Source organism: Scyliorhinus torazame, chromosome 2, assembly GCF_047496885.1.
Source record: "Scyliorhinus torazame isolate Kashiwa2021f chromosome 2, sScyTor2.1, whole genome shotgun sequence".
Classification (NCBI taxonomy): domain Eukaryota; kingdom Metazoa; phylum Chordata; class Chondrichthyes; order Carcharhiniformes; family Scyliorhinidae; genus Scyliorhinus; species Scyliorhinus torazame.
In genome coordinates, this window is record NC_092708.1 from 95402052 (window position 1) to 95418618 (window position 16567).

Below are 16567 nucleotides of genomic sequence, written 5' to 3' on the forward strand. Positions count from 1 at the left end.
TATGAGGCGTTGCATCGCCTGCATTGCCATCTTTCCTCTCTAAATACTTCTCTTAAAATTTGGAACAAGGGGTACTAAGGCGGTGCTGTAATTACGGGTACGGCTTTCGCTATTTTCCGGAATACAAACTCCCGACAGTTTTGTCGCAACAAAAATCTATCAGTTTACCTTATAGCCCTGTTAGTTACGCATGCAGTAACACACTTCTGAATTATGAGGATTGATCAGAACTGCTTGAACACTTGTGGTTTTTCTGTTCCCAGTGGGATTTCCAATTCAAATTTTGGGTTCTCCCGGAGTGGTTAAACCACTTCTAGATTGGGTCCCGTCAGGGAGTCGCCAGTAATATGTTGCTAACTTTTGGTTGGCTCTTAAATCGTAATTTGCTCTGTTTGTTTAACCTTTGCTCTAGAGTCGCCAGGTATCTTTATGATACCGCCACGAGGTTCAAGTTCAAGTTATGATCAATAACTCAACACACCAATTAGTAAGATTCAAGTCAAAACACATTTATTATACACAGTAAATCGCTACTCATGCATAAACTCTACTTTCTAAGCTATTCCTATCACTAAAAGGCCTATACTTAGCTTCGGACTGGCCCACCAGGTCAGGGGAACAAATGGCCTTTCGTTCAGGCCCTGAGTCTGCGGGATTCAAAAGCTGGTATGGACTGGTAGCTAGGAGCGCCTATCTCGTAGCGAGCGTTGACTTGAGACTTACTTGCTTGGCGGCAACAAGACAGTTCACTGTCAAGTGTTGGTTCAAGTTGCTGAGTGACCCTGCCAAAGAAGGACGATTTGAACTTGGGGGCTTTATTTTATAGTCCTCAGGGGCTTCCCGCCCTTCGGGGCGGTCCACGTGCCTGGTTCCAAGTGATTGGACTACTTTCCGATCACTTGGATCGATTTCTCCAATGCTGGAGCGGTTCCCTGATCGCTGGCCATTGGCCTTCCTTTGTCTTGGCTCCTGCTGGCGCCGAGGGGTCTGGCTTGGCTTTGTTTACCTTAAGTGATGCCATTGTGCCTGGGAATCGCACATTACTATGCAGCTGGCTGCTGGTTTCGTTGCTGTCTGGTTGTTTTGCAGGTTCCAATATACATGATTTCTGTATTTGCTAGTCTTTGCCTGTGTTGGCTGAATTTCCCTTCAGCCTTTGCGATTCTCCATTTTAAGTAGCCAACTCAGGTGGCTACACCTTCCAACATTCTCGGGGGAACAGGGTATCCGTCTGAACTCCACTGCGTTCATCATTCTGGCCAGATCGGCATCGCCGAATCGTGGGCCTGGTGTGCATGGTGCCATGCCTGAGTGCTGTCTGGGGTTTGCTCTGCAAGATCAGTTTAAGATTTGCTCCCTCTCATGAGCGCGGAGATGCTGAATGTGGTCCAGGCAAATCAGCTGGTGGGACAGTCTTTTCAGGCATAAAGCCCGTGGGGCATCTTTACGTGCCCTAATTTACATTAGCTACCGGTGACGGCCTCATTGGGTCGACTGTTGGGAAACACCCGACTGTTTCTACCTATCTGACCAGAATATCTGTCGTGTGACAAGAGCATTCCTTCTCCTTGTCCTCATAAATAGTTTCCGATGGTTCGGCCAATGCCAGACAAATGGCTTGTAGCAAGATGGCGCCAGAGCGTGGTGACTCTCTGTGAGCTCTCCCTCACAGATCCTCTTCCTCCATCTTTTATAACCGTACTAACCTTTTAAGACTTAGTCCACTATGTCATGATATTTAGATCAGCATATCATGGTGCAATCACACACACACTGATGGACATGCAGTAGGACCAACCAACACACACACAACATCGCAGCCAATCACCAGTGAGAGCGCACGCACTATAAAAACAGGGGACACTACAGTTCCCGCTCATTCCAGCAGCAGCCAGCTCAGGGCACCGAGCTCAGAGCCTGCCACTCAGACATTCACCATGTGCTGAGTGCCTCACCCAGATAGTGATAGGACAGGGTCCACAGATTAGCTGGTAATGCACGTACCCAAGTTAGCAGTGTGCTGTTACAGTTGAGTAGTTAATAAAATTGAGTTGCACCATCTCCAGCCGTGTTGGATCGTTTGTACATCAGAACACCCAACACGACACACTATACTCCATATGCTTCACCTGACGTCTATGTCTATGTATTTACGTTGTGTATCTATTTATTGTAGGTCCTATGTTTTTCATGCATGGACTAATCTGTCTGGACTGTACAAAGAACAATAAATCTAAATCTACATTTTTCATCAGAACACGTCTAGTGATTGACCACCAAAGTTTACATAACTAAAATGGAGATTCTCAAGGGACCAGATTTCGAGGAGTCTTGGAGGATTTTAAGACTGGAGGAAATTACAGGGTTAGGGGGATGCTAGGCCAAGGAGGGGTTTGAAGACAAGAATGCTAATTTTAGAATTTAGGGATTCCTTAAATAGCATTATGGTCAACTGAAAGGTAGATATTTACAATTTTAATATGTATAATTTAAAGACACAGAGAAAGCCGTCTTAAGGCTATAGAATGAAGCAGAAAAGTGAATACTCGCAAGTTCCTTCTGCATATTTTCAGAATGTATTTCATCGATTGGGTTTTTCAGAATATATGTGGAATGTATGATGAAACACAGTGCATTTCCTGAAGAATATCTCAGTTATCATATTGATACTATCAACCTCTGATTCATTCTTCATACAATCTACTTCTGAAGCATCAAGTGGACAATGTTTGCCAAGTAATAAAGCAAAATCTCAAATGCTCTTTAACCTTATTGCAGACAAATGCTATGTAAACCACTCACGGCTGTTTTCCATTTATTCCTCAGCTGACCCTTGTAGTCTTAATTCTTGGAACACAGACGATACTGGCAAGGCCAACTTTATTGTCCATTCATAGGTTCACTGAGAAGGTGTTTATGGGACCTCTTCATGAACTGCTATAGCCCTAGTGGTATTGTCCCTTCCACAATAGTTTTAAGGAGAGAATTCCAAAACTCTGTCCGAGTGAAGATAAAGGAAAAGGTGAATTTGGAGATGAGGGGCGAAATTCTCCGTTATCGGCGCAAAGTCCGCCGATCGGCGCAAAAAAGGGCGCAAATCCGACCTGCATCACGCCGCAAAAATCGTCGCGAAGTCTCCGGCCCGAAATGGGCTAGCAGCGACGTGACGGGATCCGCGCTTGCTCACGTGGTTCACGCCGTGCGGCGTGTATGACGCTCATAAGGACGCGCTGCTCCCCCCCACCCGACCGGAACACCCGACCAGAACACCCGACCGGATGGCCGGCCGCCGCTCAGCCCCGAGGTTCCAGTCACGGGATGTGGAGGCGCTCCTGGACGCAGTGGAGCAGAGGAGGGATGCCATGTATCCCGGTCACGGCCGCAGAGTTGCCCCACGCCATAGCCGGCGTCTGTAGAGGGAGGTGGCAGAGGCCGTCACCGCTGTGGCCCTGACACCACGGACAGGCACCCAGTGCCACAAGAAGGTGAACGACCTCGTCAGAGCAGGCAGGGTGAGCCTCCCACCCCCCCTGCCCGATATCCATATCCCCCATATCCCCATATCCCCCCTCCCCCATATCCTCCCTCCCCCATATCCCCCCTCCCCCATATCCCCCATATCCCCCATATCCCCCTCCCCATATCCCCCATATCACCCATATCCCCCCTCCCCCATATCCCCCATATCCACCCTCCCCCATATCCCCCTCTCCATATCCCCCTCCCCCATATCCCCCCTCCTCCATATCCCCCATATCCCCCCTCCCCCATATCCCACATATCCCGCCCTCCTCCATATACCCCTCCCCATATCCCCCCTCCCCCATATCCCCAATATTCCCCCTTCACCATATCTCCCTCCCCATATCCCCCCTCCCCATTTCCCCCTGCCCCATATCCCCCCTCCCCCATATCCCCCCTCTCCCATATCCCCCCTCCCCATATCCCCTCTCCCCCATATCCCCCCTCCCTATATCCCCCACATCCCCCCTCCCCCATATCCCCCCTCCCCCATATCCCCCCTCCCCCATATCCCCAAGTGAATCCAGCCCTAACCTTAACCTCTGCAATACACGCTCAACCGATGGCGTGCATTCATATACCTGTCTAACACTGTTGCCTCTTACCCCTGCCACCAACAGCGCCCCGCCCTCCACAGGAGAAACGCGCACACAACACCAGGGAGCATGTGAGGACTGGAGGAGGCCCCGCTGATGAGAGGCCACTGACCGAACACGAGGAAAGGGCCCTGGAACTGGCTGGCGGACCTGAGGACCGGGAGGTTGCTGATGTAGAGGTCGGGGGCATACTAGCAAATGAGCCACCGACAGCCCGTCCCCATATCCCCCTCCCCTATATCCCCCTCCCCCATATCACCTGATCACTGCCTGCGTGTCCAACCATGCATGCTTCATTGTGTATCGCAGGAGCAAACGTCGAGGCACCCATCCCCGCAGATGCAGACCGCCCGCAGGATGCCCCTCGGAGGCCACGGGAGACGGAGAGACCCGGACCCTCCGGCATGCGACACCCGCAGGATGCCCCTCGCTCACCACGGGAGACGGAGAGACCCAGACCCTCTGGCATGCGACGCCCGCAAGATGCCCCTCGCACACCACGGGAGATGGAGAGACCCGGACCCTCCGGCATGAGACGCCCGCAGGATGCCCCTCGCACACCACAGGAGACGGAGAGACCCGGACCCTCCAGCATGCGACGCCCGCAGGATGCCCCTTAGAGACCACGGGAGACGGAGAGACCTGGAGCAACAGGGAGATGACGCCCCCGTCACGTGCGGGTGCGACAACGCAGGCGTGTGCCACCCAGCGACGAGAGGGGCAGCCACAGGCCCCCGTCACAGCCGAGCCAGGACACCACTACCCTGGACACCACTACCCAGGACACCACTACCCAGGACACCACTACCCAGGACACCACTACCCAGGATACCCCTACCCGGGACAGCACTACCCAGGAAGACGAAATACCGGACAGTGACACAGAGTGGATGGGTGGAGACGAACCCCCACCCCAAAGTGCCATGGACTCAGAGTGGGACGAAGAGCACGACACAACGCCACTGCTGTCACCAACACCCTCCACCATTGCAGAAACACTTACCTCGGTTGGGCACTTTAGTAATGAGGCGTCTGGTACACTCACTGGTGCGCACAACACAGCCGTCCCGGTACAGCAGGTGGAGGTAGGTGCAGCAGAGGGGCCGGGCGGTCGGAGGGACCCCAGCCCAAGCGAACATCTGCCGCCCAGATTGATACCGGGTTCTTGGAGTTACCACACCCACCGATAGATCCGATGCAACCACCGACCCGGAGACGAGCGAAGAGGGTGACGGCCGGCTTGCGGCGGCTGCAGTCGCAGGTGGAGGAGTCCACCCGCGTCCAGGAGCTGGGAGTGGTGCCGGTCATACGTGCCACCCAGGCTGACACCGCACGGTTGGCGTCCGCGGTGGAGGCAATGGGTGCGACGGTGTCAGACATGGGGAACGGTTTGCGAGGCCTGGGGCTTTCCGTGCAGGCGGCGTCTGTGGCCCAGGACATGGCTGCCCTCTCACAGGAGGCCATGAGCCTGTGCCAGCGCCAGATGGCAGAGGCGCTCAACTCCATGGCCCAGTCTCTGCAGGCCATGGCCCAGTCTCAGCAGGCCATAGCCCAGTCTCAGCAGGCCATAGCCCAGTCTCTGCAGGCCATCGCTGAGGGCATCTGCGCCATTGGCCATGTGCGAGCCGACGTCGCACAGTCACAGACAGGGTTTGCCAATCCCCTGGGCTCCATGGCTGCAAACCTGCAGACCCCTGTCGATACCAGCACGGGCCTCCAGGACTGGCAGCGCCAGATGTCGGGGGCGCGTCGGATGGCCAGTCCGTTCGCATCCCCCACCAATGTAGAGGCCTGGGGGCCTTCGGGCACCCCGACGGAGGAGGAGGTGGTGTGGTCCGTCCCGGGTCCCCCTGTCGGACTCCCCCCTCTTCCGTCCCAGGTGCATCGGGTGGGCAATGGGCAGGACAGGCTGGCAGCTCGCCATCCCAGTCGCCCGGGCCGCAGCCTGGCCCATCTAGGCCAGGACGCCCCAGGAAACGGCCGCCAAACGGATCCCGTGTCAGAGGGCAGGAATCACAGGAGTCCACCGCCAGTTCTGCTGTACCGTCTGGGGAACCATGTAGACGTAGTCAAAGGGCCCATAAGGCCAAACAATTAGACACTGAGTAAGTTGGCACGGGTGCAGGGCACAGATGAGTTTTAGGGGCTAGGGCACGTGCATGAACTCCTTTGGTTATTAAAGTCAATGTTACACCTACAGAAGCTGCCTTTGTGCTCTGTCCAAAGCGTGCGGGGGTGTCATGTACGTTGAACGCAAGTGTGTGAGGGGTGGTCTTACCTCAGCCCCAGGTGAGTCTGCCCCTTCCCCCTGGGCCGCCATCAACATCCCCCCGGGCAGAGGACGGGACCTTGCGCTGCAGTGTCACAGCCGCATGCAGGGATGGTCCGGGTGGATGGTGGTACTGTGGCCATGGGTCAGACATAGTCCAATGATGTGGAGCCAGGAGCTCATCACAGGGCAGGTTGTCATCATCCTCCATGGCCTGCAATAGACACGCGTCGACCCGCAACTGTGTGAGCCCGGCTGTTGTGCCGCAGGTGGATCGGCAATGGGGGGGGGGGTGGTGTCATGCGGGTGGGGTGGGTGGGGTTGGGGAGATGGGTGAGGGTGCTGAGTGGGTGGATGGTTGGGGGGTGTGGGTGGTCGGCTGTTGCCATGGTGTGCGGTCTGTGGCCGTACTACCCGATTCCCACGCCCATCTAGTCAGTGAAGCGGGCTGCTATCAGCCTGTCCCGTGCCCGCTGGGCCATCCGGTAAGGGTGGACAGCCACCCGCCTGTGTCTAGCCCGTCTGCCCTGACCATTGCCCCCATCCCCCTCATCTGGGGAGGACTGCGCCTCTTCCTGCTGCTCCTCCACTCCGCCCTCCTCTGCCTGCGGCACATCGCCCCTCTGCTGGGCTATGTTGTGCAGGACGCAGCATACCACAATGATGCGGCCGACCCTATCTGACCGATACTGGAGGGCGCCCCCAGAGAGGTCCAGGCACCTGAAACGCATCTTCAGCACGCCAAAGCACCTCTCCATCACTCCCCTTGTCGCTACATGGGCTTCATTGTAGCGGTTCTCCGCCTCATTGCGTGGCCTCCGTATAGGCGTCATCAGCCACGATCGCAATGGGTAGCCCCTGTCGCCCAGCAACCAGCCCCTCAGCCGGGGATGGTGTCCCTCGTACATGCCGGTGATGGATGACCGCGATAACACGTATGAGTCGTGTACACTGCCTGGGTAACGGGCGCAAACGTGCAGGATCATCATGCGGTGGTTGCAGACCACCTGTATGTTCATCGAATAGGTCCCCTTCCTATTGGTGAACACGGCCCTGTTATCTGCAGGTGGCCGCACGGCGACGTGCATCGCATCAATCGCGCCCTGGACCATGGGGAACCCGGCCACGGCAGAGAAGCCCACGGCCCGGGCATCTTGGCTGGCCCGGTCCACGGGGAAGCAGATGTAGCGGTGCGCCATAGCATATAGGGCGTCTGTCACTGCCCGGATGCACCGATGCACCGATGTCTGCGATATGCCGGACAAGTCCCCACTCGGTGCCTGGAATGACCCCGTTGCATAAAAGTTCAGGGCCACCGTAACCTTGACGGACACGGGGAGAGGGTGTCCCCTGCCAGTGCCACGTGGTGACAGGTGCCACGGTTTCCCGCCTCATCCGGAGTCTCCTCCTGCATTCCCGGTCCATGAGGTCCTGGAATGACTGCCGGGGCCGGTACACAAGGGGCGCCCTCGGGTGCCTCCGTTGCCGTGGGGCCTCGACGTCCTCCTCCCCCTCCTCATCTTGTCAGTCAGGTGTCCCTCCAGCCTGGGCGGCTGCCGCCTGCCCCTCTGCGGCAGCCTGCGCCGCCTCTCTGGCACGCCCCTCCTCCTCCTCCTCAGCCAGGGCAACATAGACATTAGCGGTTGCCGCCATGGCGGCCAACATCGCTGGATGATCGGAAAACATGACGGCTTGGTGCAGGGGGGAACGACGACATGTCATCATCGCCCATACCCCCTCCTCCCGCCAGCCAGGTGGCATGGACCCCATGGGTCCAACTGTTGCAGGCTGGCACCTGGCCAGGCGGACCAACTCACTTGCCCTCGCACCCCCCGTCCCCGGCACGGGCCCCCCATCCTCCTCCCCGGCACGGACCCCCCATCCTCCTACCCGGCACGGGCCCCTCATCCTCCTCCCCGGCACGGACCCCCCCATCCCCCTCCCCGGCACGGACCCCATCATCCTCCCCGGCACAGACCCCCCCATCCTCCTCCCCGGAACGGGCCCCCCATCCTCCTCCCTGGCACGCCTCCCACCCCATCCCCCTCCCCGGCACGGACCCCATCCTACTCCCCGGCACGGCCCCCCCCATCCCCCTCCCCGGCACGGACCCCATCCTCCTCCCGGGCACGGACCTCCCATCCTCCTCCCCGGCAAAGGGCCCCCCATCCCCCTCGCCGGCACAGACCCCCCCCATCCCCCTCCCCGGCACGGACCCCATCCTCCTCCCTGGCACGGGCCCCCCATCCTCCTCCCCGGCATGGACACCCCATCCCCCTCCCCGGCACGGACCCCATCCTCCTCCCCGGCACGGCCCCCACCCCCATCCCCCTCCCCGGCACGGACCCCATCCTCCTCCCCGGCAAGGCCCCCCCACCCCATCCCCCTCCCCGGCACGGAACCCCCATCCCCCTCCCCGGCACGGACCCAATCCTCCTCCCCGGCACGGCCCACCCCCCCCACCCATCCCCCTTCCCGGCACGGAACCCCATCCTCCTCCCTGGCACGCCCCACCATCCCCCTCCCTGGCACGGACCCCATCCTCCTCCCCGGCACGCCCCCCCATCTCCCTCCCCGGCACAGACCCCATCCTCCTCCCCGGCACCGACCCCCCCCCATCCTCCTCCCCGGCACGGGCCCCCCATCCTCCACCCCGGCACGGACCCCCCATCCCCCCCACCCCCGGCATGGACCCCATCCTCGTCCCCGGCACGCCCCCCCCCCCCCCCCCCCCATCACCCTCCCCGGCACGGACCCCATCCTCCTCCACGGCATGCCCCCCCCTCCATCCCCCTCCCCGGCACGGGCCCCCCATCCTCCTCCCCGGCACGGGCCCCCCATCCTCCTCCCCGGCACGGCCCCCCCACATCCTCCTCCCCGGCACACCCCCCCCCATCCCCCTCCCCGGCACAGACCCCATCCTCCTCCCCGGCACCGACCCCCCCCATCCTCCTCCCCGGCACGGGCCCCCCATCCTCCACCCCGGCACGGACCCCCGATCCCCCCCCCCGGCATGGACCCCATCCTCGTCCCCGGCACGCCCCCCCCCCATCCCCCTCCCCGGCACGGACCCCATCCTCCTCCACGGCATGCCCCCCCCTCCATCCCCCTCCCCGGCACGGGCCCCCCATCCTCCTCCCCGGCACGGGCCCCCCATCCTCCTCCCAGGCACGGGCCCCCCCCCATCCTCCTCCCCGGCACGGGCCCCCCCGCATCCTCCTCCCCGGCACGCCCCCCCCCCCATCCCCCTCCCCGGCACGGGCCCCCAGTCCTCCTCCCAGGCACGGACCCCATCCTCCTCCCCGGCACGGACCCCCCGCCATCCCCCTCCCCGGCACGGACCCCATCCTCCTCCCCGGCATGGCCCCCCCCCCCATCTTCCTCCCCGGCACGGTCCCCCCCCCCAATCTCCTCCCCGGCACTGACCCCCCTCCCGGCACTACCCCGGAGCCCAGCCCACTCTAACCACCCGCCGCACACGCACACACACAACCCTAGACACACCTCTCCCCACACATTCAGACTGCGGCCACGCCATCGCCTGCCCAGCGGCCAACCTCCCAGGCCGTCACCCACCTCCACGCTGGTCGGCGTGAACCTGGAGCACAGGTTGACGCCGATTAAAAGGAGGTTTGATTTACGTCGACGTGACCCGTCATCACGTCGAAGGGACTTCGGCCCATCCGGACGGGAGAATATCGGCAGGCCCAAAATCGGCTGCCTTGCGCCCACCTGTGCCATTCTCCGACGTCTGCGGCGCCATTAACGCCCCGCCGACTTTTCTCCCTTCGGAGACTTCGGCAACCAGCGGGGGCGGGATTCACGGCGGTCAACGGCCATTCTCCGACCCCCCAGCGGGTCGGAGAATGACGCCCGAGGTCCTCGCACATTTCTACTCTTGTTCGTGGTGGTAGATGTCACTAAGGATGGAGGTCCTATTGAAGTAACCTTAGTTTGCTGTTGCGATGCATGCTGCAGATTGTACATACTGCTGTAGGCTGTAGGCTGCAAGTGTTGGGCACACTGGATATGTGGAGCTTGTTCAAGGAACAGCTACTGCATGTTCTTGACAAGTACGTACCGGTCAGGCAGGGAGGAAGGCGTCGAGCGAGGGAACCGTGGTTTACCAAAGAAGTGGAATCTCTTGTTAAGAGGAAGAAGGAGGCCTATTTGTCGATGAGGTGTGAAGTTTCAGTTGGGGCGCTTGATAGTTACAAGGTAGGTAGCGAGGAAGGATCTAAAGAGAGAGCTAAGACGAGCAAGGAGGGGACATGAGAAGTATTTGGCAGGTCGGATCAAGGAAAACCCAAAAGCTTTCCATAGGTATGTCAGGAATAAAAGAATGACGAGGGTAAGAGTAGGGCCAGTCAAGGACAAGGATGGGAAGTTGTGTGTGGAGTCTGAGGAGATAGGCGAGATACTAAATGAATATTTTTCAGAAGAACATAAGAACTAGGAGCAGGAGTAGGCCACCTGGCCCCTCGACCCTGCTCCAACATTCAATGAGATCATGGCTGATCTTTTGTGGACTCAGCTTCACTTTCCGGCCCGAACACCATAACCCTTAATCCCTTTATTCTTCAAAAAACTATCTATCTTTATCTTAAAAACATTTAATGAAGGAGCCTCTACAGCTTCACTGGGCAAAGAATTCCATAGATTCACAACCCTTTGGGTGAAGAAGTTCCTCCTAAACTCAGTCCTAAATCTACTTCCCCTTATTTTGAGGCTATGCCCCCTAGTTCTGCTTTCACCCGCCAGTGGAAACAACCTGCCCGCATCTATCCTATCTATTCCCTTCATAATCTTATATGTTTCTATAAGATCCCCCCTCATTCTTCTAATTTCCAGTGAGTACAGTCCCAGTCTACTCAACCTCTCCTCGTAATCCAACCCCTTCAGCTCTGGGATTAACCTAGTGAATCTCCTCTGCACACCCTCCAGTGCCAGTACGTCCTTTCTCAAGTAAGGAGACCAAAACTGAACACAATACTCCAGGTGTGGCCTCACTAACACCTTATACAATTGCAGCAGAACCCCCCTAGTCTTAAACTCCATCCCTCTAGCAATGAAGGAAAAAATTCCATTTGCCTTCTTAATCACCTGTTGCACCTGAAAACCAACTTTTTGCGACTCATGCACTAGCACACCCAGGTCTCTCTGCACAGCAGCATGTTTTAATATTTTAGCATTTAAATAATAATCCCTTTTGCTGTTATTCCTACCAAAATGGATAATCTCACATTTGTCAACATTGTATTCCATCTGCCAGACCCTAGCCCATTCACTTAGCCTATCCAAATCCCTCTGCAGACTTCCAGTATCCTCTGCACTTTTTGCTTTACCACTTATCTTAGTGTCGTCTGCAAACTTGGACACATTGCCCTTAGTCCCCAACTCCAAATCATCTATGTAAATTGTGAACAGTTGTGGGCCCAACACTGATCCCTGAGGGACACCACTAGCTACTGATTGCCAACCAGAGAAACACCCATTAATCCCCACTCTTTGCTTTCTATTAATTAACCAATCCTCTATCCATGCTACTACTTTCCCCTTAATGCCATGCATCTTTATCTTATGCAACAACCTTTTGTGTGGCACCTTGTCAAAGGCTTTCTGGAAATCCAGATATACCACATCCATTGGCTCCCCGTTATCTACCACACTGATAATGTCCTCAAAAAATTCCACTAAATTAGTTAGGCACGACCTGCCCTTTATGAACCCATGCTGCGTCTGTCCAATGGGACAATTTCCATCCAGATTCCTCGCTATTTCTTCCTTGATGATAGATTCCAGCATCTTCCCTACTACCGAAGTTAAGCTCACTGGCCTATAATTACCCGCTTTCTGCCTACCTCCTTTTTTAAACAGTGGTGTCACGTTTGCTAATTTCCAATCCGCCGGGACCACCCCAGAGTCTAGAGAATTTTGGTAAATTATCACTAGTGCATTTGCAATTTCCCTAGCCATCTCTTTTAGCACTCTGGGATGCATTCCATCAGGTCCAGGAGACTTGTCTACCTTTAGCCCCATTAGCTTGCCCATCACTACCTCCTTGGTGATAACAATCCTCTCAAGGTCCTCACCTGTCATAGCCTCATTTCTATCAGTCACTGGCATGTTATTTGTGTCTTCCACTGTGAAGACCGACCCAAAAAACCTGTTCAGTTCCTCAGCCATTTCCTCATCTCCCATTATTAAATCTCCCTTCTCATCCTCTAAAGGACCAATATTTACCTTAGCCACTCTTTTTTGTTTTATGTATTTGTAGAAACTTTTACTATCTGTTTTTATATTCTGAGCAAGTTTACTCTCATAATCTATCTTATTCTTCTTTATAGCTTTTTTAGTAGCTTTCTGTTGCCCCCTATAGGTTTCCCAGTCCTCTAGCCTCCCACTAATCTTTGCTACTTTGTATGTATTTTCCTTCAATTTGATACTCTCCCTTATTTCCTTAGATATCCACGGTCGATTTTCCCTCTTTTTACCGTCCTTCCTTTTTGTTGGTATAAACCTTTGCTGAGAACTGTGAAAAATCACTTGGAAGGTTCTCCACTGTTTCTCAACTGATTCACCATAAAGTCTTTGCTCCCAGTCTACCTTAGCTAGTTCTTCTCTCATCCCATTGGAATCTCCTTTGTTTAAGCACAAAACACTAGTGCTTGATTTTACCTTCTCAGCCTCCATCTGTATTTTCGTCAGTATTCACTCAGGAAAAAGAGAATGTTGTGGAGGAGAATGCTGAGACCCAGGCTATTAGAATAGATGGCATTGAGGTACGTAGGGAAGAGGTGTTGGCAATTCTGGACAGGCTGAAAATAGATAAGTCCCCGGGGCCTGATGGGATTTATCCTAGGATTCTCTGGGAAGCCAGGGAAGAGATTGCTGAGCTTTTGGCTTTGATTTTTATGTCATCATTGGCTACAGGAATAGTGCCAGAGGACTGGAGGATAGCAAATGTGGTCCCTTTGTTCAAGAAGGGGAGTAGAGACAACCCCGGCAACTATAGACCGGTGAGCCTCACGTCTGTTGTGGGTAAAGTCTTGGAGGGGATTATAAGAGACAAGATTTATAATCATCTAGATAGGAATAATATGATTAGGGATAGTCAGCATGGCTTTGTGAAGGGTAGGTCATGCCTCACAAACCTTATCGAGTTCTTTGAGAAGGTGACTGAACAAGTAGACGAGGGTAGAGCAGTTGATGTGGTGTATATGGATTTCAGTAAAGCGTTTGATAAGGTTCCCCATGGTAGGCTATTGCAGAAAATACGGAGGCTGGGGATTGAGGGTGATTTCGAGATGTGGATCAGAAATTGGCTAGCTGAAAGAAGACAGAGGGTGGTGGTTGATGGGAAATGTTCAGAATGGAGTTCAGTTACAAGTGACGTACCACAAGGATCTGTTCTGGGGCCGTTTCTGTTTGTCATTTTTATAAATGACCTAGAGGAGGGCGCAGAAGGGTGGGTGAGTAAATTTGCAGACAACACTAAAGTCGGTGGTGTTGTCGACAGTGCGGAAGGATGTTGCAGGTTACAGAGGGACATAGATAAGCTGCAGAGCTGGGCTGAGAGGTGGCAAATGGAGTTTAATGTAGAGAAGTGTGAGGTGATTCACTTTGGAAGGAATAACAGGAATGCGGAATATTTGGCTAATGGTAAAGTTCTTGGAAGTGTGGATGAGCAGAGGGATCTAGGTGTCCATGTACATAGATCCCTGAAAGTTGCCACCCAGGTTGATAGGGTTGTGAAGAAGGCCTATGGAGTGTTGGCCTTTATTGGTAGAGGGATTGAGTTCCGGAGTCATGCGGTCATGTTGCAGCTGTACAAAACTCTGGTACGGCCGCATTTGGAGTATTGTGTACAGTTCTGGTCACCTCATTATAGGAAGGACGTGGAAGCTTTGGAGCGGGTGCAGAGGAGATTTACCAGGATGTTGCCTGGTATGGAGGGAAAATCTTATGAGGAAAGGCTGATGGACTTGAGGTTGTTTTTGTTAGAGAGAAGAATGTTAAGAGGAGACTTAATAGAGGCATACAAAATGATCAGGGGGTTAGATAGGGTGGACAGTGAGAGCCTTCTCCCGGGGATGGAAATGGCTAGCACGAGGGGACATAGCCTTAAACTAAGGGGTATTGGATATAGGACAGAGGTCAGAGGTAGGTTCTTTACGCAAAGAGTGGTGAGGCCGTGGAATGCCCTACCTGCAACAGTAGTGAACTTGCCAACATTGAGGGCATTTAAAAGTTTATTGGATAACCATATGGATGATAATGGCATAGTGTAGGTTAGATGGCTTTTGTTTTTTGACTCACCATGTCGGTGCAACATCGTGGGCCGAAGGGCCTGTACTGTGCTGTATCGTTCTATGTTCTATGTTCTATGTGCAGACAATGGATGGGTGGATCCAGTGGAAGATGTATATCATCTATCCTGGAAAGCTTTGAGCTTAAGTGTTATGTCATTCCCCATCTTGGCTAGTGGTGAATAGTCCATCACATTCCTTTCGTTTTTTCAAATAAATTTGGAGTACCCAGTTATTTTTTCCAATTAAGGGGCAACTTTGTGTGGCCAATCTACCGACCCTGCACATCATTGGGTTGTGGGGGTGAGACCCACGCAGACATGGGGAGAATGTGAAACTTCACACAGACAGAGACCCAGGGCTGGGATCGAACCCGGGTCCTCAGCGCCGTAGGCAGCAGTGCTAACCACTGCGCCACCGTGCCGCCCACATTCCTTTCTTAAACCTTGTAGCTGATGGACAGGTTTTGAGGAATCAGAAAGTGAGCCGTATGTCAGAATACCGAATCTCTTCCCTGCCCTTGTAGCCACACTATACAGAGTTGGTTCACTTTACTTTCTTATCAATAGTGAATTCCAGGATGTTTAAGGTTGGAGCATTGGCCTAACAGAGCAGATTGAGCCCCATAACCACTCTTTCATAACTGCTTTTATAAAATCACATATTAATTCTAGATTTCCTCTCCAGAGTGCCTACCCACTGAGCCAAAGTGGTTGAGGATTCTTCATTATGACATTGTTTGATATTTCCAGGCCCAAAACAAACCAATATTAAATGCAGAGAAAATGTTAACAATTTGCATTTACTGTGTTATTAGGAAGCATGGTTTACTGAAGATGAAGAAGCGGTGCCTGAAAATTTGTGGGTGAAAGCAGCTAAAAGCATGCCAACCTGGGATGAAAAGGCAAGTGCAGCTCCAAATGCGAGGTATATTCTACAACCAATATTGGACATTAATGAATTGGGCATGGATGAAAGTGAACAAGGCAAGTCAGATCTTGACGTAGTATGCATTCCATACTAATCAAACTCAGCATTGGAAAGCAAACAGGTGAATATTTGTCACTAATATTTCAATTACCTCTGCAGTGTTTCCAATTATTTGCATTCCTCAAAATAAAATGAATGAATAATATTTTGTTATTGTGTATATTGATGATGAGGACATTTTTTAAAAAACGTTCTCAGTGGGTTTAAGTTTACAACTTTTTTTTCTTCATAATGATTGCTATGAATTCAATATTTATATAACCATCGGAGAATAAACTTTTTAGCCCCTGAAAACGGGCACAGGAACACGATGGCCGGAACTTTCCAGCCATTCACACTGGCAGGATCTTCTGGTCCCACCGACAGCGTACACTCGTTGTGGTGAGGGATGCATTCAACGGGAAACTAGAAGATCCCACTGCCAGCCAATTGACCGCCTCTGCGAGACACATGGCAGGTTGCGGTGGGAAATCTCGCTAAATGTGCGATTATCTCACACTTGTCACTTCTTGTAGAGGCAATATGCCAACTTCATGCTGCCTGTTAATTTACTGCTGCAACCACTGGTAAATGTGATGTTCATTGGGGGTTCAAGTTTGTGCAAGGCTAGTACCACCTAAATGCAGCCCCCATCTTATAAAGGGACAGGGCATTCTCAGTGAAGCAGGTGCTGGAACTGCTTGTGGAAGGTAGAGTCAACAGGAAAGGATGAATTATGATGTAGCTGTGCCTTGAGATTTTCTGATGTTCCAATGGATGTCTTGATGGAACAGGTGAAAAGGAAGGGTGCATGCCTCCCTCAGGCTGACAGCAATCATTCTCCCACCACTGCTACTTAGCCATTATCTTTCTTTTGTCTGTCAGCTAACCAGCCCAGACTC

At 54.0% G+C, this 16567-nt stretch overlaps 1 protein-coding gene across 1 annotated transcript in view; it reads left to right on the top strand.

The window, feature by feature from the left end:
- LOC140389787 (adenylate cyclase type 10-like) overlaps window positions 1-15831 on the top strand; it is a 452930-nt gene extending 437099 nt beyond the window's left edge. Inside the window, exon 33 of the mRNA XM_072474312.1 lies at window positions 15514-15831. Coding sequence (XP_072330413.1) covers window positions 15514-15720 — 207 coding nt within the window. The 3' untranslated portion in view covers window positions 15721-15831. The remainder of the gene's footprint in view (window positions 1-15513) is intronic.
- The last annotated feature ends 736 nt before the right edge of the window (window positions 15832-16567 follow it).